The sequence below is a fragment of the Podarcis erhardii genome, assembly GCF_964252035.2.
Source record: "Podarcis erhardii genome assembly, chromosome: 7".
Lineage (NCBI taxonomy): Eukaryota > Metazoa > Chordata > Lepidosauria > Squamata > Lacertidae > Podarcis > Podarcis erhardii.
The window spans coordinates 83203452-83223710 of NC_138511.1; the positions used below are offsets into that span (position 1 = coordinate 83203452).

Below are 20259 nucleotides of genomic sequence, written 5' to 3' on the forward strand. Positions count from 1 at the left end.
TGGTGATCTGTAGGCTTCCTGAGTCATGACTCTACTTTCGGAGGAAGACTTTGTTGTCTCTGCCGAACCCAGGAGGTGACAATTAAACTTTGCTGGTAACAGGCAATTTGTGTGCTGAGCTTGGCATTAAGTTCAGGGAATTTATAATAATAATAATAATTTATTATTTGTACCCCGCCCATCTGGCTGGGTTTCCCCAGCCACTCATACCTTCAAGTTCACGTTTAAAATAAAGATGAGTACCAGGTTCAGGACAGCTCTGAATTTGCGGGATCTCTTCTTTTATCAATATATGCCAACTGCACTGATGCCATGATCTACAGCAATAAACCATTAACACAGTTCAGATGCGCAGCCATTCTGACAGTAGCATTGCAGAAGCATCGCAGAACAAACTAACACAGAACAAATCCACCACAAATACGCTATTATTACATCAATAGCATCTTGCAGAACATGTCCACAAGGACATGTCATCAAATATGTGGCAGATCCTGATTTGGGATAAGGTATTGGGAGATCTTTGCCCTGGGCAGTAGTTTATATCTGCTGCGGGCATGATTCGAACACAAATCACCCTTCACCAGCTTTTGCAGCAAAATAACTTCAATTCTTGGTGGGTTTTCAGGGAAAGCACATGGGGCATTGCCAAGCCTTTCTTTCACAGGCCGCGATTCTCATGCGCAACAGCTTGGTCTGCCGAGATTGGCATAGGGTCGTGCTTCACCATCGCGATGAAAATAGTCAACGGCTGATTTCTACAGATTAAGCTGCACTTGAGAACACGAGGGCAAAGCTTTTAGACAAGCCTACTTGGGCATCTCAGGGATGCAGGTGGCGCTGTGTGTTAAACCACAGAGCCTAGGACTTGCCGATCAGAAGATCGTGGTTCGAATCCCTGCGACGGGGTGAGCTCCCCTTGCTTGGTCCCTGCTCCTGCCAACCTAGCAGTTCGAAAGCACGTCAGGTGCAAGTAGATAAATAGGTACCGCTCCGGCGGGAAGGTAAACATCGTTTCCGTGCACTGCTCTGGTTCGCCAGAAGCGGCTTAGTCATGCTGGCCACATGACCTGGAAGCTGTACACCGGCTCCCTTGGCCAATAAAGCAAGATGAGCGCCGCAACCCCGGAGTCGGCCATGACTGGACCTAATGGTCAGGGGTCCCTTTACCTTTTTACCTGGGCATCTAGAATGCTGGTGTGTTCTTTAGTTTATTGCTGCTCTTCATTTTTTGAATGTTTTGTCTGTTTTCACTCATAATTTTATTGATTTGTCCTTTTCGTAAACTGCTTTGAGGTTGTTTGCAATCAAGCAGAGCATATATTTAATGAAATTAAAAATAAGTAAAAACAGAACCCAGTAAAAAGAAAAAAAGGGGGGGGGAGAAAAACCAGGCAAACATGACTGTCCCTTAGTTCAGTGGGGCAGGGAGGAAATCTGTCTGATTCTCTTGGTCTTCCTTGTTCTGTGAGTCCTTTTGAACTGAATCAGTGCAGGGGAAATCCCCTGGTCCATTGTGCTGGTAAATATTTACATTCCTTTCCCTCTCTCCACCCCTCCCCTCCTGCAAGAGGCCAAATCAACTCTGGAAATCTCCAGAAAAGCCCCCGCTGTGTCAGGGCCAACAGATTGTCACGGGACAGAAGGAGCTGAGTAAGGTTTTGGCCCTGTTGGAACAGCAGGGCTCATTAACTTTGCCATTTAAGGGTTAATTTACCGTCAGCTATCCAAGAGGGGGACAGGTGGAGGTGTTGCTTAACAGCCAGTCATAGAATCGAGTTGGAAGGGACACCCGGGGGTCATCTAGTCCAACCCCCTGCAATGCAGGAATCTCAGCTAAGGCTTCCATGACAGATGGCCATCCAACCTCTGCTTGAAAACCTCCGAGGAAGGAGAGTCCACAACCTCTCGAGGAAGTCCCTTCCACTGTTAAAAAGCTCTTGTGGCCTGACCTGAGAAAGACAAAAACTTTAGGTTCCTGTCTCCTCAAATCATATGCTGTTTTTGTTCAGTTTGTTCGGGAAAGTGTCAGTTTGGACTTTTCCTCTCTGGACTCTGCCTGTGCAGTTTAAGTGGCTTTGCCAGCAGGCCCCTCTGTCTTGGTCCTGTCTTCACTGACCGGCAGTGGCGGCGCTCCTGGGTTTCAGAAAGTCCTACCTGGAGGTGCCAGGCAGATGCCCAGCTCTGAGCCCAAAGCCCTTCACCGTTTAAAAACCACAAAGAAATTCGCCCTCGTGGATGCTGCACCACAAACCCCCTGGAATGCCTTCCCAAAAGAGATTCAGGAGACTCCAGTAATTTGGATATTTTAGATGGCTGTTGAGGAGGGATGGGTTTGTTTGGGCCTAACCACGCAGAGAGAGAGAGAGAGAGAGAATGAGAGAGAGAGATTGTCTATTTTGAACATAGTTTATATACCTTCCTCCAAGGGTGCCAACTGGGGGGCGATGGGGGGACCCAGGCATGCCCTGCCCTGCATAATCAATCACAAGACCATTTGACTGGCAATGCCTATCAACTTTAGGGGGACACAGCTTTCTCAATTTTTTTGTTGGTGTTGTAAACAAAATCTGCCCTTATTCCCTTATGGGGGACACAAGAGCCCTTATAGAGTCCTTTGTAGGTTCTCCATTGGTAGGAGAAAATAACAGAGGACAACCAGAGAATATTGAGAAGCAAAGCAGCTAGTAAGCCTGATCTTTATTAACTGTTGCAGCAGGGTGCTCCCCTCACCCGCAGGAAAGGAGGAGCAACCCAGAACAATGGTGTGCAAGGCCTTATATGGACTTTTGAAATTGCCACCCTATAGATCAAGACCACCCCCAGAAACATCATACATACATCGCAAAAGGGGTGTAAGTTAAGACTACCCCTCAGATACATCACACCTACATCACAGAAAAGGCGGTCTGCAACAGAAACTTGAATGTTTTTGTTTTTCCTATCTTGCCAAGTTATCTGATAATGCCTTATTTGATTGCCTTTCCTCATAGTCTGTCCATTCCTTTGAGATGGAGATTACCCAATTCCTGAGACAATGGGAAGGTTGCCTCACCCCCTCCCTCCTTGCAAAGAAAACATTTGGTCAGTTTGGCAGTCAAAATGGTTTTAGGGCAGTCTTCCTGTGCTGGTCCAGACATGTGGTCCACATATCTATGTATGTGCTTGGTTGGTACATTTATGAACATTTACAACCTGCACAACAGGAATGAGGTCCCTCTGGCCCTTTTGATGCTGACTCCAGCTGCCATCAGTCCAGCTGCCATCTGACGGGCCAGAGGGTCTTCATCCTGGCCACAGATTCCCCGGTTCAAACACAACGTCCGAAACACGGCATGCACCTAACACAAACATATCTCCAGGCTGTTTTGAATTACCAGTGCAGATATTTTATTGAGATGTTCTCCGTTAGTGGAAGGCAAGAGGTGATCAGAGAGGAGGAAGGGAAGGGGAACCAAAAGGGAAATTAATTCATCTCAAGGGCCAATTCCTTCATCCTTAGAACGAAAGCTGTTGTTCCGCGGGAGGGGATCCAGATTCATCAGTCTGCAACAAACAGGGAGAGAGTCAGCTCAAGGGTGGGGAGAAAATTGCCTCTCGCAGAGTTTCCAACTTCACTAACTTCCCTTGAGTTGCCACCTTTTCTACTGGGCCTGGTATAATTTGCACAACCTCTTGGTTTTTGCAGATCAAGCTGATGCTAGAGGCAAAAGAGCAGCTGCTGTCTCATCAGTTGGCAACCCTCTCATGGCAACCACTCATTGTTCCCTGTTCTTGCTCCTGTGCCAGAGGTAGCAGCATAATCCACGGGAAAACCATTTTTGTGGTGCACACACACACCCTTTTACCAACCAAATAACCAGATAATAATAATTTTTTTAAAAAAAAAAACATATAACCAGATACTGTGTCTACATTGCAAACTGCTTTTTGAGACACAGGAGCAAGGCCAGTCAAACACTTGGCAAAACCAATAGGTGACATGCAATGGCACTTAATACCGTATTTTTTGCTCTATAAGACTCACTTTTTTCCTCCTAAAAAGTAAGGGAAAATGTGTGTGCGTCTTATGGAGCGAATGCAGGCTGCGCGGCTATCCCAGAAGCCAGAACAGCAAGAGGGATCGCTGCTTTCACTGCACAGCGATCCCTCTTGCTGTTCTGGCTTCTGAGATTCAGAATATTTTTTTTCTTGTTTTCCTCCTCCAAAAACTAGGTGCGTCTTATGTTCTGGTGCGTCTTATAGAGAGAAAAATACGGTATTTGTCAGTGGGCAGCTTATTTTGCATCTATTACATTATTATTTTTTTAGCATGCACTTCCTCCAAGGAATTCAGGGTCTGTGTCCCCCTCACTTTACCCTCTCAGCAGAGATCAGTTAGGCTGTGAGTGGCCCTGGATTATCCCGGGCCTGAGTACAGACTTGAACCCAAGTCTCCTGATCTATATCCAGCCCTTCAACCGCTACACGATTCTCCCTCCCTTTAGCCAAGAAACTGAGAGACAGTAGACAAGGTCAAGACACCCTGGTTGCAAATTTGACATGTGTAATTGAAGTGGAAGGATTCAAACGTTTGTGGGTGTGACCGAGACCGTTCAAAGTTGGAGTCAGCTCTTTATTAGCAAAACTACAATCTCCACCGACTTGGCTGAGTGTCATGCCTACTGAGCACAGCAGCTCATTCCCTGTAGGTCTTATTCCACGAAATCAGTTGCCAAGACTGAAAGTCCCCTCCTCTCCAGGGTATTTCCAAGCAATCGGAGACTGTGCCTGCCTGCATGCAGTCAGCCTCTCCCCTGCCCTTTTCATGCCTCTCCCGGTTCTGGGAGACCAGAAGGGAAGGGAGCTTGTCACAGCAGGAGGGGGAGACACCCCTGACTCTGATTCTAGATTTCTTTCTACCACAGTCTCTTCCTGCTCACGTGATTTTGTAAGGCAGAGCCAGGAAATAGAATCCAGACCGCAGGGAAATGTGATTGTTTGTGTGAACATGCCTATGTTTTTACTATTGGAGACAAAGAGTTATAGCTTCAGGGTCCCTTCCCCACTACACCATTTGTGTTGCCCAGCACTAAGTTTAATTTACAAAATTTTCTGTGTTAAATTGTTTACAGTGAGCAATGCAGATTCACTGAAAACCAAACTGTCTATTATTGTTATCATTGTCATTGGTTTCTATTGATTTGTTGGTTTGCTTGTTGCCTGCATAGGGTGTTCTGTTTTTTTACTGTTTGACGTTTTGTTGTATTTTTATCTGTGCTGTAAGCCACCCAGAGTGGCTGGGGAAACCCAGCCAGATGGGCAGGATATAAATTTTAAAATTATTATTATTATTATTATACCCTGCTACCTCTTCAACTTCCAACAGCTCCTCCTTCCCTCTGACCATTCACCCCTCTGTCCCACTACCACTCCCCAGGCTCAGAGCCTTCTTCCCTTGGGGGGGGGTCCCCAGCTGGTTCCCCCCACCATTCCTCTGCATTCAAACAGTTCACGACAGTGGGTAAACTCTGAATCACTGCAGATCCTTCAGGCTGCTTCCAGCCTCCCCCCACCCCATAATAGTCTCATTTCCCCTTTATGTACTCACTGGAAACTTGCAGCCGTGTCAGAGCATCTTCCCATCTTTGACTTGAGCGTCTCCCGTGCAGGGCGATAAAATAGTACTCCCCAGCGTCGGGCGACTGCACGCCTTGGATGACTAGGGCGCAGTCTCTCCCCAGGCTGTGGCGGTCCGTGGAGCCCCCACCCCTTGAGACCACCCTTCCGGCCTCAATCTGGAAGATCATCTGACCCTTGTCGAATCTGTTACCCCGGAACCAAAAGCAGATGGTGGGGTCCCTTATGCCCTGCACAGAAAGGGTGACCGTTTGTCCTACGCGTGGGGTCGATGGGGTAGGGACAATCTGGATGGCATCGGCCAGCTGGAGACAGGAGACTAAGGCTGCAAGACAAGAACCAAGAAGAAAGGTTATAGGAAGATTTCGGGAAGTGCAGTGACGGAAGCAAGAATATACAGTGGTACCTCGGGATGTGAACAGGATCCGTTATGGAGCCCCGTTCGCATCCTGAATGGAACGTAAGATGCGACGGCATGTCTGCATGTGCCTGGGTCGAGTTTTGCCGCTTCCCCGCAGGCGTGTGACGTTATTTTGAATGTCTGCGCATGCGCGAGCGGCGAAACCTGGAAGTAACGTGCTCCGTTACTTCTGGGTTGCCACGGAGCGCAACCCGAAAGCGCTCAACCTGAAGCATATTTGACCCGGGGTATGACTGTATTGGTACAAAAATGGAAGCAAGAAGAATTACTGGTGAAAGAAGAATGGCAATTGAAATTAATGGGCTATGCAGAATTAGATAAATTAACAGGAAGGATTCGAAATCTGCTGGATCAGAAATTCTTAGAAGACTGGAGTAAATATTTGAACTATTTGAAAAGCAGTTGTAATAAACAGATTACGCTAGTAGGACTGCAAGAAGTTCTGTGAGGAGGGCTATTTGAAATATTGCAAGAAAGACTAGGATGAGAATTATTAGTTAAGGTAATTAAAAATAATAGAGAAATTCAGAAATGCAGAACAAGTGATAAATAACAGAAAATCTTCAGAAGTTGCTGACAGAAGTCTAAAATATTGTATAAGATAAGAAGTTATGTTAAATGATTGTTGGAAATGATATGTTTAAAAAAACCAATAAAAATGTATTTTAAAAAAGGAAGATTTTGGGAAGTTCCAGGTGATGATTTAATTTATATACCGCTTATATACTGCTTCTAAGCAGTTTGCAGGTGTAAAACTGACAAACGATAAAACAATTCCATCACAAACATTTTTTTTTTAATCCGCAATCAAAACGAGCAGCAAACAAGTCCATACAGCACAGCAATTAAAAGAACTCAAACAGAATTGTAAACTGTCAGGCTTGGAGATGCTCACTGGAGACGCTTGCTGTCTAAACAGGGGCGTGTTGAGGAGCCGGCGGAATGCCAATACTGATTGGGGCCTCTCGTATTTCAGCAGGGAAACTTTTCCGCCACATTGGTGGGAACTCCCGCTTCTTCGTTACCACAAGCCATTAAAAATTAACCCACCCAAGCTTCCTTCTCTCGCTCCTAACATTGGACAATAACCGGATCTCCAAGGATTTGCAGAGGGAGCTTTTCGGAACAGAGAGAAAAGACTTATCAATTCTAGATCCAGCTGCAAAAGGCGTGTGCTGGTGGGGATGCTAACACAACATGCTGGCTAATAACTGTTAGTAATTTATTGTTAGTAAATGCAACAGCAGCTACGCTATCCAGTGAGCACTGATCCATTAGTATGATCTTCACTAGTATGTATATTTCATTGATATTTATTTGCTGATGAAGACTTTATTCTGAAACAGTTGAACTATTCAGGATATACTGTCCTTTTGAGACTTTGGAGAGATGTCTTCCTTTGAGAGACGGTTTGGCATTCCTTGCTATTCATTGGTTGTTTGAATCTTTGTTTGACTCTGATACATATAACAACTTGCAGTTACTTGTATATTTTGTGAGATGTGTTGTATGATATATACATCATTTTGAAGTGGCTTATTCCTATATTTTGAATGAAATCATACCATTATATATTTACTAACAGTTATTAGCCAGCGTGTTGTGTTTGCATTTTGTCACATTTTTCAACACAGGGGTTTGTGTTTGTTCTGGTGGGAATGCTGGCAACACTATTCCCACCCTAAGCTCAGGATAAAGCAGATGTTTGTGATCCTATGCTCCAAGTTAGGAGCATTTCAGACCACGAGATTTCAGGGTCCAGACCTGAGACCCAGGGGCAGCCCCTGGTGGTACGAGGGGAGACCCACAGTGATGTCACAAGGGGAGGCCCCTGGAGACGGAGGTTAATTGGGAGAGGAGAGCAGAGGGGAGCAGACCCTGCAGACTGCTTAGGCCAGGGGTCAGCAAACTTTTTCAGCAGGGGGCCAGTCCACTGTCCCTCAGACCTTGTGGGGGGCCGGACTATATTTTGAAAAAATAAATACAATGAACAAATTCCTATGCCCCACAAATAACTTTAAATCAAAACACACATTCTACTCATGTAAAAACACCAGGCAGGTCCCACAAGTAACCCAGAGATGCATTTTAAATAAAAGGACACATTCTACTCATGTAAAAACACACTGATTCCCGAACCATCCACGGGCCGGATTGAGAAGGCAATTGGGCCACATCCGGCCCCCGGGCCTTAGTTTGCCTACCCATGCTTTAGGCTATATTTTGCAGTCTGCTGCTGCCGGGCTGAAGCTTGCAAGCTTCACGCACAATCTTCTTAATGATCTTTATTTTATTTTATTTTATTGTAAGGGACTTTCACCCACCTGGAGATTCAAGCCCCTCACCTGCCACCTGGAGGAATCCAGGCAAACCTGAAAGCTTCAGGTCAGAGACCTGGAGGTCTGGTGACTCTAACCTTCTCTCATTACAAGGCTTGGGAACCCTGGTCTCTTTTCTACCCTCCACCCCGGGGGCCCTTCCCACCTCTTACCTGCCAGGGTCAGAGCCCTGAGCAGAACAGCCATGATGCCTGGGTTGCCTTCTCTGTGGTGAAAATGCCTTCCACCAGGCCGGGGGGCTTATATATTGTGCAGAGGAGGAATTTCCCCAGTGCGGGGGGACATTGCCCAAGCGAAAGGAGGATGGAATGAAAAGTTGGGCAAGATTGAGAAAGGGAGAGAGAGAGAGAGAGAGAGAGAGAGAGAGAGAGAGAGAGAGAGAAGAACTGGACGTTCTTTCAAAGGAAACTATTTCCCCATAGCGGAAAGTACAAACTGGTCACCTACTCGGCCACTCTTCTGTTCAACACCTAATTTGGCTCTTTTGAGAAAGAAGCTGTTTGTCTCAGGCAGGGCAAAGCTATCAAATCCCCACTTTCCCCCAACGGATATGCAAACCGGATTGCAGCCGCCTTTCAAAATGCACCCTTCTCTGAATTTTGCAATGCCATTTTTCATGCCAGGTTGTATGTGCAGAAACCAACTTGCTAGGGTAAAGCGTGCATACAAATGCATATGCTGCTGGAAAAATAACATACAAAAATGCATCATGCTGGGGGGTGGGGAACCGCTTTGCAAAATTGTGTGCATTGGGCAGGAATGCATGCAGAATATTCAGGAAAATTGACACTGGATTCTCATGAGAACTTTTTCCATTATTGAATTGCAAACTGACATGGAAATGTGAAGAACTGGGCTGAAGGTTGAGAAAACAAGAAAGCAGCTTTAACCGAAATGGACAGATTCGATCATCTGTAGGGAGGCAGGGACAGGCACAAAATGTCCATTAAAAGGAGTGTGCATGCCAAGGAAAGACTTCACCTGTTGGATTGCTGCCTTACAAGCACAGCTATTAAAAGTGCAGGTGCATGGCTAAGTGCATCCGGTAGAATCAGCTGAGAATCAGCTTCCATTACTACTACTACTACTAATAATAATAATAATATATTTATATCCTGTCCATCTGGCTGGGTTTCCCCAGCCACTCTGGGCGGCTCCCAAAAGAATATTAAAAACACAATAAAACATCAAACATTAAAAACTTCCCTAGCCAGGGCTGCCTTGAGATGTCTTCTAAAAGTCAGATAATTGTTTATTTACTTGACATCTGAAGAGAGGGCATACCACAGCGTGGGCGCCACCACCAAGAAGGCCCTCTGCCTGGTTCCCTGTAACCTCACTTCTCGCAGGGAGGGAACTGCCAGAAGGCCATTGGAGCTGGACCTCAGTGTTTGGGCTGAAGAATGGGGGTGAAGATGCTCCTTCAGGTATACTGGACTGAGGCCGTATAGGGCTCTGAAGGTCAGAACCAACACTTTGAATTGTGCTTGGAAATGTACTGGGAGCCAATGTAGGTCTTTCAGGACCATAGCTGTCAACTTTTCCCTTTTCTTGCGAGGAATGCTATTCGGAATAAGGGAATTTCCCTTAAAAAGGGGGGGGGGAGTTGACAGCTATGTTCAGGACCAGTGTTCTATGGTCCCCAGGTGTTCTATGGGCATCCTACTCAGAGCAGACCTATTGAAATTAACCAGGTTCATTCATTTCAGTAGGTCTGCTCTGAGTAAGACTGGCATTGATCCCAACCCATGGCCTCCCCTTTCACCTACAAGCTGGGAAGTAGTTTCGGACAAAGCATAGTGACAGGTCCCAGGCCACCCAGTGCCCTGTTCCATGGACAAATCATCTTTGTCAGCCTGAAGGCCATGGGGGCAATGTTCCTGGGTCACATGTCCACAGGGGGTGTGGCCAGAGGGAAACGTGGGCGGGGACTCTTTTTCTTCCTCCTTTCAAGTGTGCAAAAGTCAGAGGTTTTCTTTTTTTCCCCCAATAGATTTTTATTGAGATTTTAAAGGTTACAAAAAGAAAAAATAAAGAACATATTTAAACAGAAAAAATAAAAATAAAAATAAAGAACATATTTACAGAACAATACAGAACAATACAAGAACAAAGGGGGAAAAACACGAAAAAAGGATGCAGATAATTTAAAAAAAAACAAATCAATCCTTTACATAACTTTCTTTCCTTTGCTTATTTCCTTGACCTCACACCTCCCTTTTTTGCATTCTAATTCAATTAGATATTTCAGCAAATCCTTTCCATCTTTATTTTTATCCTAATAATTTATCTTAATATACTATAATTTTGCATTCTGTTCTTTCACCAATTTACAATCCATTTTTACTTAATCCTTTATATCATTTCTGCTAAACCCACATTACTTCATTCCAACATCCTTCTAACATTCCTTAATTTTACAATGTTTCTGTAGATAAACTTTAAATTTCTTCCAATCTTCTTCCACCACAAAAATCAGAGGTTTTCTACACATGTGCCTGCCTCTGCGTTCCGAAGCAAGAGGCATTATTGCAGCCCAAGGACACATTCTGGACTAGAGATGCCCAAATTTATTTGGCCTACTGCCCCCTTTTCAGAAAAATTAATAATACTCAGCACCCCCCTAGAAATCTACCTTCTTTCAGTGAACAAACAGAAAGATGCAGTGACAAATCTGCATTCTTTTATGCATCTGTATTTCTGCCTACAAAGGGACACGGGTGGCGCTGTGGTCTAAACCACAGAGCCTAGGACTTGCCGATCAGAAGGTCAGCGGTTTGAATCCCTGAGATGGGGTGAGCTCCCGTTGCTTGGTCCCTCCTCCTGCCAACCTAGCAGTTCGAAAGCACGTCAAAGTGCAAGTAGATAAATAGGTATCGCTCCGGCGGGAAGGTAAACGGCGTTTCCATGCGCTGCTCTGGTTTGCCAGAAGCGGCTTAGTCATGCTGGCCACATGACCCGGACGAGCTGTCAGTGGTCAAACGATGGCTCCCTCGGCCAGTAAAGTGAGATGAGCGCCGCAACCCCAGAGTCGTCTGCGACTGGACGTAATGGTCAGGGGTCCCTTTACCTTTACCTTTATTTCTGCCTACAACATACCATATTTTTTGCCCTATAGGACGCACTTTTTCCTCTCCAAAAATGAAGGGGAAATGTGTGTGCGTCCTATGGGGCGAATGCAGACTTTCGCTGAAGCCTGGAGAGCGAGAGGCGTCAGTGCGCACCGACACCTCTCGCTCTCCAGGCTCCAGGAAGCTATCCACAAGCCTTACACGCCCGGGGGAGTTCCCCCGGGCGCGCAAGGCTTGTGGGCGGCAGCCTGCAGCGCGGAGCACGGGACGTCCTCCGGAGGACGCCCCGTGCTCCGCGCAGGTGTCGGCAAGCCTTGCGCACCGGGGGGGCGCGTGGGGCGCCCTGAAACAGAGGGCTCCCCATGCTGCGGACAGTAGCCTGCCACCCAACGCGCGGGGCGCCCTGAAGCAGAGCACCCCTCGTGCCAGGCAGACATCGGCCAGCCCCACAAGCTCGGGGGACAGCGGGGAGGCGCAGCACCGCCATCCCACTGTTCCCTGACCTGGGTTTGGGGGGGGGAAATAAAGGGGGGGAAATTCCTTTATTTCCCCCCCAAAAAAGTAGGTGCGTCCTATGGGACGGAGCGTCCTATGGGACGAAAAATACGGTAATAAAGAAAGGTGTTGTTCTAAATAAGGGCAACTTGAAGCTTGACGTTTCAAAATTATCTGCTGAACTCAACCGCAGTAACATCCGCGTTGCACACAGAAAATTAAGATGGCTGATCAGTTCCAACTTGCGTTTTGTGGGTTTATTTGAAAAATAAAGACATCACGACTTTATGTCACGCGGGGAAGCACCATTACACAACAGATGAAACATGTACAAACGGTTCTGCAAAATTCTCTTTGCTTCCTTATTTTTATTTAATGCCTTCCCCCCCCCCCCCATTGCACCTGAAGCTACTACCGCCTCCACCCCTGGATCATTCCAGTCCCGTCCCCCCCCAGGGGGTGATATCACCCACTTTGGGATAAGACTGTCCTAGTCAATCAAAAGACCCCAAGACAGACTGGTGATGGCGGCAGGCTGTGGGAAGTCCTGAGAGCCACACAGAGAAGGCTTGGATCCATGGTCCCTCAGCCTGCTCTAATTCATCCTGTCTCTAAGTCTAAAGGTGTTTCCCCAAGACAAATTTTAGACTGTGTGTTGCCTGAGGTGGAGACCTGCCCTTTCATAGGTCACATCCACACCAGGTATTTAAAGCACATGGCTCACCCCTCCCCCCCAAAAAACCATGGGAACTGTAGTTTGCTGGGTTGTAGCCCTGTGGCGAGTAAACTAGAGTTCCCAGGATGCCTTGGGAGAAGCCAGTTGCTTTAAATTGCATGATGTGACCACACACAAAGACCATTATAGCAGTGGTAGTATTCAAATCCTGGTTCCTTGTATTTTAACTATGGGTAAATTTTATTTTTAAACAGTGTGCGTCTTTTTACAAAAGCTAATGTTAATCTGGTGCTTTCCATATGATCACAGCACTCCCCCAGGAAATTTCAACATTTTATTTATACATTTTTCTTTATTGCAATTTCACATTTCATTGAATGCAACCACACAATCATTGACTCCCCTTCCCCCGTTCCATGGTTCTATTTATTGATCCAGTAAAACTGCATGTTCTCATTTCCTCTTTTTCAAGTTTCTCTTCCCCCTTATAACTTTAATACTTTAAACTGCTGAATTTACGCTAATAGTGATGATTATTTAATCTTATTTACATAATTCTTCAGATACTCTGCAAACACTTTCCACTCTACCTTAAATATTCCATCTTCCTGGTCTCTTACTCTGTTATTTTAAATTTGCCAATTCTACATATTCCATTGATTTCACCTGTCATTCCTCCTTTGTTATTCTCTCTTTCCATCTCTGAACATATACCATTCGAGCAGCTGTAACTGTGCAGAAAAAACAAGTTATTTTGATCTGTGGAGACTTCTATTCCTAATATTCCTAATAAGAAGGTTTCTGGTCTTTTTAAAAACACCTTCTTAAACATTTTTTTTCCATTTAATTATATTTCACCTCCCAGAATTCCTTCACATTTTCACATGTCCACCACATATGATAAAAATTACCCTCCATTTCTTGACATTTCCAGCAAATACCCGGCTCTGATTTACACATTTCTTTTCTAATTTCCCCAGTAAATTTCAGGGAAAGCACTTCAGTTACTTTACCCTGAGAGTGTCCCGGAGATTTGGTAATATCTGTTTTACTTTTGACTGTACAGGAAGAGCATGCTTTAACCAAACTCTTTTAAGATTACCTGGGGGAAAACCCTGGTAGATTCCACAGCCGTTGCTTAAATCAGCCACTAGGTGTCGCCATAGCTATCTCCAATCAAAACGTAGGCATAGAAGGGTTGCCACATTCCTTTCGTAGCCCTTGCTTCTCTGCCTTTAACAGCGGGCAGGTAACCAAAACGATCAAGGGTCTAGACTCTGGAGCAACCCCCCTGTTGCAAGACAACAATTCAAAATGTGCGTGCTTTACATTTGTGGGCATGTCTTGATTCTGTGGTAGGCATCAGATACGAGGTGCCAAGAAAACCCATTGAAAATCATAGAAATGTAGACTTGGAAGGGGGACCCTAAAGATCCTCTAGTCTAACCCCCTGCAATGCAGCTATCCCAGGCGGGGATCGAACCTGCAGCCTTTTAAAAAATTTATTTATACTTTTCAAGTTTATACAGTTCATTAGTTTTACAATCAATTTAACATTTTGAAGTGTGACTTCCTTCCCCCTCTTCCTGCAGCTCCTTAAATTGATTTTTTAAATATATTCTGCATATCCAGATTCATTTAATTATCTATTTTAAATATATGCTCTTATGAAACTGCAGGTTATTACAATAATCCTGCCAATCTTTTCATCTGCTTGCAATTTGTCTGTAAATATTCAACAAACCATTTCCATTCTTTCATAAAGAGTTTGTTATTTTGATTTCTTATTCTTCTGGTAAGTTTCGCCATTTCTGCATATTCCATAAGTTTTTGTGTCCATTCTTCCTTTGCTGCGACTTCTGCTTCTTTCCACTTTGGGGCAAGTAGCATTCTTGCCGCTGTGGTAGCATACATAGATAAATTTCCATACAATTCAGGTAATTCTATCCCTATAATTCCCAAAAGAAAAACTTCTGGTTTATGAACCTGCAGCCTTGGCGCTATCAACAAACACACTCTAGACAACTGAGTTATCAAGGCTGAGACCTGTTTCACTTAGATATTAACTACACTGACTTTCCACCTATTTCTCTGAGTTCTTCATTTAACCCTGTGAGGGAGGTGTCTATCAATTTCTTTTTCAAAAAATAATTTTTATTAAGTTTTAAAATTTTATACTCTTCACAATCAACATTATCTCAAAAAAAGAAAAGAAATATAAATCCCCCATGACTTCCTTCAACTTCCTCTTCTTGTTTTTTTAATATTTACTTCCCTTGCTTGTTTTATTCCACCTTAATATTGCAAAATTAACTTAAATATTGCTGTATTCTTAACATTTTTAGACCATGCTTATTTTCAAAATTCCTCTTACACTTTGTTTTCCAATTTTTACATCTTGATTTCTATATTTGTTTTGTTGATTGCAAGTGTTTATTACAATGTTTCTGCAAATACAACATAAATGGTTCCCAGTTTCTTTCTTCTTTTTTTTGTCCTTGTCTCTTAAGTTTTCCAGTTAACTTGGCCATTTCAGCATATTCCATCAGTTTTTCTTCCCATTCTTCTTTAGCTGGTATCTTATCGTCTTTCCACTTTGGGGCTAGTAGTATCCTAGCCGCTGTTGTCGCGTAGAAAAATAATTTCTTCTGCTCTTTTGGCAAGTCTTGACCTGTAGTTCCGGGAGGTGTCCATCAATTTCAGTGGGTTGTCTCTGAGTAGGTCTGATATTGGACACAGACGGAGCACCCCGGTGTGATGACAGCTATAACTTACCAGTGTATCTGCAGAGAATTACAGAAGCACATCAAACTCCCTGGAAAATAACTTTGCAGGATTCTGCAACCTTTAGTCAAGTCAGCCGCTAGGTGTCAGCCTAGCTATTGCCGAGCCAAGCTCCCTGGCTGAAGAAAGGGGTTGCCAACTTTGTTTCCTAGTCTTTGCTCCTGTGCCTTAAGCAGCAGCCTGACACACAGCAATTTAGCGCGTGACGCAAAGGGGTGGAATGGCGAGGAAAACTTGGTTTATCCAGGTGAAACTCTTGTTAAAGGCCGGAGAGCAGGCCCGGTTTTAATAAGTGACAGTCCTAAATTAGTCTAGACATGTTCCAGCCAAAAGCTTCTTTTATGTTGTATTAGGTCAGGGGTTCTCAAAGGGTGTGGAAGACCAACTAGTGTGCCAGGAGAGGATGGTAATTGTGGCGGGGAGATTTGAGGACAATCAAAGAAACATTTAAACATTTCAGAGAGTTTGCTTGTCTCAAACTAAAGGTAAAGGTAAAGGACTCCTGGACAGTTGTTATTGTTGTTTAGTTGTGTCCGACTCTTCATGACTCCATGGACCAGAGCATGCCAGGCACTCCTGTCTTCCACTGCCTCCTGCAGTTTGGTCAAACTCATGTTAGTAGCTTCGAGAACATTGTCCAACCATCTCGTCCTCTGTCGTCCCCTTCTCCTTGTGCCCTCCATCTTTCCCAACATCAAGGTCTTTTCCAGGGAGTCTTCTCTTCTCATGAGGTGGCCAAAGTATTGGAGCCTCAGCTACTTTGACAGTTACGTCCAGTCAAAGGCAGCTACAGTGGTACCTTGGGTTACAGATGCTTCAGGTTACAGACTCGGCTAACCCAGAAATAGTACCTCGGGTTAAGAACTTTGCTTCAGGATGAGAACACAAATAGTATAGCGGCAGCATGGCAGTAGAGGGAGGCCCCATTAGCTAAAGTGGTACCTCAGGTTAAGAACAGTTTCAGGTTAAGAACGGACCTCCAGAACGAATTAAGTTCTTAACCCAAGGCACCACTGTATGGGGCTGCGGCGCTCACCTTGCTTTCAGGCTGAGGGAGTCGGCGTTTGTCCACAGACAGCTCTCCAGGTCATGTGGCCAGCAGGACTAAACCACTTCTGGTGCAACAGGACACCGTGACGGAAACCGGAGCGCACAGAAACGCTGTTTACCTTCTCGCCAGAGCGGTACCTATTTATCTACTTGCACTGGCGTGCTTTCGAATTGCTGGGTTGGCAGGAGCTGGGTCCGAGCAACGGGAGCTCACCCCGTCGCGGGGATTCGAACCGCCGACCTTCTGATCGGCAAGCCCAAGAGGCTCAGTGGTTTAGACCCATGTCCCTCCCTTGTCTCAAACTAGACTTAATATAAATGAGATTGCCCAGCAAAAGCAAGCTCACACCTCTCACTGTGTTTGTATATATACTTACGGTACATATGTAAGAGGCTCGTTTATAATTATATTTTGGGAATGATTCATGTTCTTAGGTAGCTGCATTGTTTTATGCTTTCTGGGTGTCCCACGATCATATTACAAAGTACTTGTGTTCTTTGCTGTAAATCAAGCACTGCTAGGAGTGGTTTCGTTTTCCAACGTATTTCTTATCAATAAAAAATTGTGTGTAGCAAGAGCAATTTCTAATTCAGAAATGTGTGGCCTGGAAGAAAAAAGTTTTGAAAACTTGACATGTAAAGGTTCTTCACCTGATGCATTCCAACATCAAGCTGCGCTTAAAGGCACAGGAGCAACCAAGAGCTGTTTTTAACCCATCAGGTGGCATTCCAATGCTAGCATCTAGTCTGGACCGCATCCTTGCTACTGTTTATCTTAAATATCATAATTGGGGGGGGGACTACTACTAGTAGTACTAATAGTACAGTGGTACCTTGGGTTAATTCATTCTGGAGGTCCGTTCTTAACCTGAAACTGTTCTTAACCTGAAGCACCACTGTAGCTAATGGGGCCTCCTGCTGCCGCTGCACCGCCGGAGCACGATTTCTGTTCTCATCCTGAAGCAAAGTTCTTAACCTGAGGTACTATTTCTGGGTTAGGGGAGTCTGTAACCTGAAGCGTATGTAACCTGAGGTACCAGTGTAATGATAATAATACTAATAAATCTGTTTACACCCCACAATTTCCCCCCTGATTCTTCTCAAGGCAGCTTACAGATAAAAATAAGTATCACTGAAAACAAAGAAAAACAAATCATTAAAACTCTCTCTCTCTCTCTCTCTCTCTCTATATATATATATATAATCTAAAAAATTAATAATTGCTGTGTCTGTAAAATTCTAAAAGCTTAACAAGAATTAATTAAGTAATTGAACCAGAAAGGAATTATCTCCTGTCTTTTTTTGAGAGAGAGAGAGCTGTATCTGCAACTAATTCCCTTTGGAGCAGCTGAACTGGAACCAATTCCTTATGAAAATGAACTTCCCAAACACGGCTTTAATATTTCTTAAGGGAGGCGCTTCTCCAACACGTTGCTTCCTGGCAGGGCCTTGAAATTGTGGAACGGGACTTTCCAAAAGTCTGGCTTCTGGGAAACCTGCCTTTGGGTTTAGGGCAGTCCCGAGGCGGGGGAACAATTGCAGGAACTGCACCCCCCCTCCTTTATTTGGGCTTGTGGCAAAAGGAAAAACTCTCCACTTTGCCAGTTTTGCTCAATGCAAAGAGCCCTCTAAGCTCCTCCCCTTTCATGTGTGACTTCACTCACCCTCACACTGTTCACTATTTTAGTATTTGCATGGGTCCAAGTCGTGGGAATGCCTAGCTGAACACCCAAGGCTCCCAGACATTTCATAGCTGTGTGGAAGAGGGAACGGCAGGAAGAGGAGGAGGAGGAGGAAGAGGGGGGAAATGTCATGCAAAGGTAGATTAAAGATAAACGCACACCCCTTCCTTCTCGGCATTACAGACCCCCTGGGTTTGTTTCTGGAAGGCTGGAATATTCAGGACAAATTAAAGAAAGTTCTTCTTCAAGGAGCACATGGTTAAGCTGTGGAATTATATTTATTTATTTATTGCCCGCTCATCTGACTGGGTTTCCCCAGCCACTCTGGGTGGCTCCCAAAAGAATAATAATAATAATGGACACAGGTGGCGCTGTGGGTTAAACCACAGAGCCGAGGACTTGCCGATCAGAAGGTCGGCGGTTCGAATCCCCGTGACGGGGTGAGCTCCTGTTGCTCGGTCCCTGCTCCTGTCAACCTAGCAGTTCGAAAGCATGTCAAAGTGCAAATAGATAAATGGGTACCACTCCGGCGGGAAGGTAAACGGCGTTTCCGTGCACTGCTCTGGTTCGCCAGAAGCGGCTTAGTCATGCTGGCCACATGACATGGAAGCTGTACGCCAGCTCCATCGGCCAGTAAAACGAGATGAGTGGCACAACCCCAGAGTTGGCCACAACTGGACCTAATGGTCATAGGTCCCTTTACCTTTTTACCTCGGGTTAAGAACTTAATTCTTTCTGGAGGTCCGTTCTTAACCTGAAACTGTTCTTAACCTGAGGTACCACTTCAGCTAATGGGGCCTCCTGCTGCAGCCGCACAATTTCTGTTCTCATCCTGAAGCGAAGTTCTTAACCCGAGGTACTATTTCTGGGTTAGCGGAGTCTGTAACCTGAAGTATCTGTAACCTGAAGCATCTGTAACCCGAGGTACCAGTGTAATAATAATAAGTGATAAAACATCAAACATTAAAAACTTCCCTAAACAGGGCTGCCTTCAGATGTCTTCTAAAAGTCAGATAGTTGTTTACTTCCTTGATATCTGATGGGAGGGCGTTCCACAGGGCAGCCGCCATCCTCTGCCTAGTGAGGGAACCGCCAGAAGGCCCTCGGCACTGGACCTCAACGTCTGGGCAGAACGATGGGGGTGGAGACGCTCCTTCAGGTATACTGGACCGAGGCCGTTTAGGGCTTTAAAGCTCAGCACCAACACTTTGAATTGTGCTTGGAAATGCACTGGGAGCCAATGTAGGTCTTTCAGGACCGGTGTTATATGGCCTCGGTGGCCACTCCCAGTCACCAGTCTGGCTGCTGCATTCTGGATTGGCTGTAGTGATGACCAATAACCTAGATGGCTTTAAAAGAAGGTTGGACAAATTCACGGAGGGCTATCAATGGCTACTAGCCAGGCTGGCTATGGAGGCAGAAAAGCTTCTGAACTGCAGCTGTTGGAAACCACAAGAGGGGAGTGGAATCTTGAGCTTGGCTTCCCCAGAAACATCTGTTTGACCACTGTGAGAACCCGAGGATCAAACTATTTCTGACGCTTTTCACGACCTCTTTAATTCTTGCATGGCTGGGTTGCTTGAAAACAAATGCTGGGCGTGTGATGGAGAGTGAACTGAACTGGGGCAACAGCACAGGTGTGGGAGGGACTTTAGCCTTTTGCCATAATAATAATAATAATAATAATAATAATAATAATAATAATAAATTTTATTTATACCCCGCCCTCCCCAGCCAGAGTCGGGCTCAGGGTGGCTAGCACCAATAAAATCAAAGTTAAAACATAATAGGGAAAAAAGAGAAGACGGGAACCAATTTCAAATACAGGTTAAAATGCAATTTAAAATGCAGCCTCATCTGCTACAGACCTGATCTGGTTCAGACCCCATACAAACACCTGCTATTTTCCCCCAAAAAATAACCACCACAAAAGAGTTGCAAGCCATCCACGGGTCCTGGGGTGAAGGGAAAATAATAAATTGAAATAATGATTATAATAATACATGGTTGTGGGCAGCGAGGGGATCTTTCCCAGTCTAGCCCTCTGATCCTTTTAACTTGTGGCACCAGAGACTGTAAGCATGTAATCTCGGGATGGCTGTCACCCATCCAGTCATGTCTC

At 45.1% G+C, this 20259-nt stretch overlaps 2 protein-coding genes across 2 annotated transcripts in view; both read right to left on the reverse strand.

Moving 5' to 3' along the window:
• The window catches only part of LOC309345987 (cell adhesion molecule CEACAM20-like), a 188980-nt gene that overhangs the window by 79211 nt on the left and 89510 nt on the right, over positions 1-20259 (reverse strand). The window lies entirely within an intron of this gene.
• LOC309345390 (cell adhesion molecule CEACAM16-like) lies at positions 3367-8691 on the reverse strand. The gene is made up of 3 exons (XM_081868401.1): positions 8532-8691; positions 5591-5944; positions 3367-3546 (listed from the first exon to the last, which is right to left on the reverse strand). The coding sequence occupies exons 1-3, from the start codon at positions 8563-8565 to the stop codon at positions 3542-3544; spliced, it is 393 nt and encodes a 130-aa protein (XP_081724527.1). The 5' UTR covers positions 8566-8691; the 3' UTR covers positions 3367-3541.

Excerpts from the sequence above, each read along its gene's own strand:
- LOC309345390 (XM_081868401.1), bottom strand. The coding sequence starts at position 8,565 with ATGGCTGTTCTGCTCAGGGCTCTGACCCTGGCAG. Across the intron at positions 5,945-8,531 it reads CAGGGCTCTGACCCTGGCAG|CCTTAGTCTCCTGTCTCCAG; the intron begins GTAAGAGGTGGG and ends CTTGTCTTGCAG.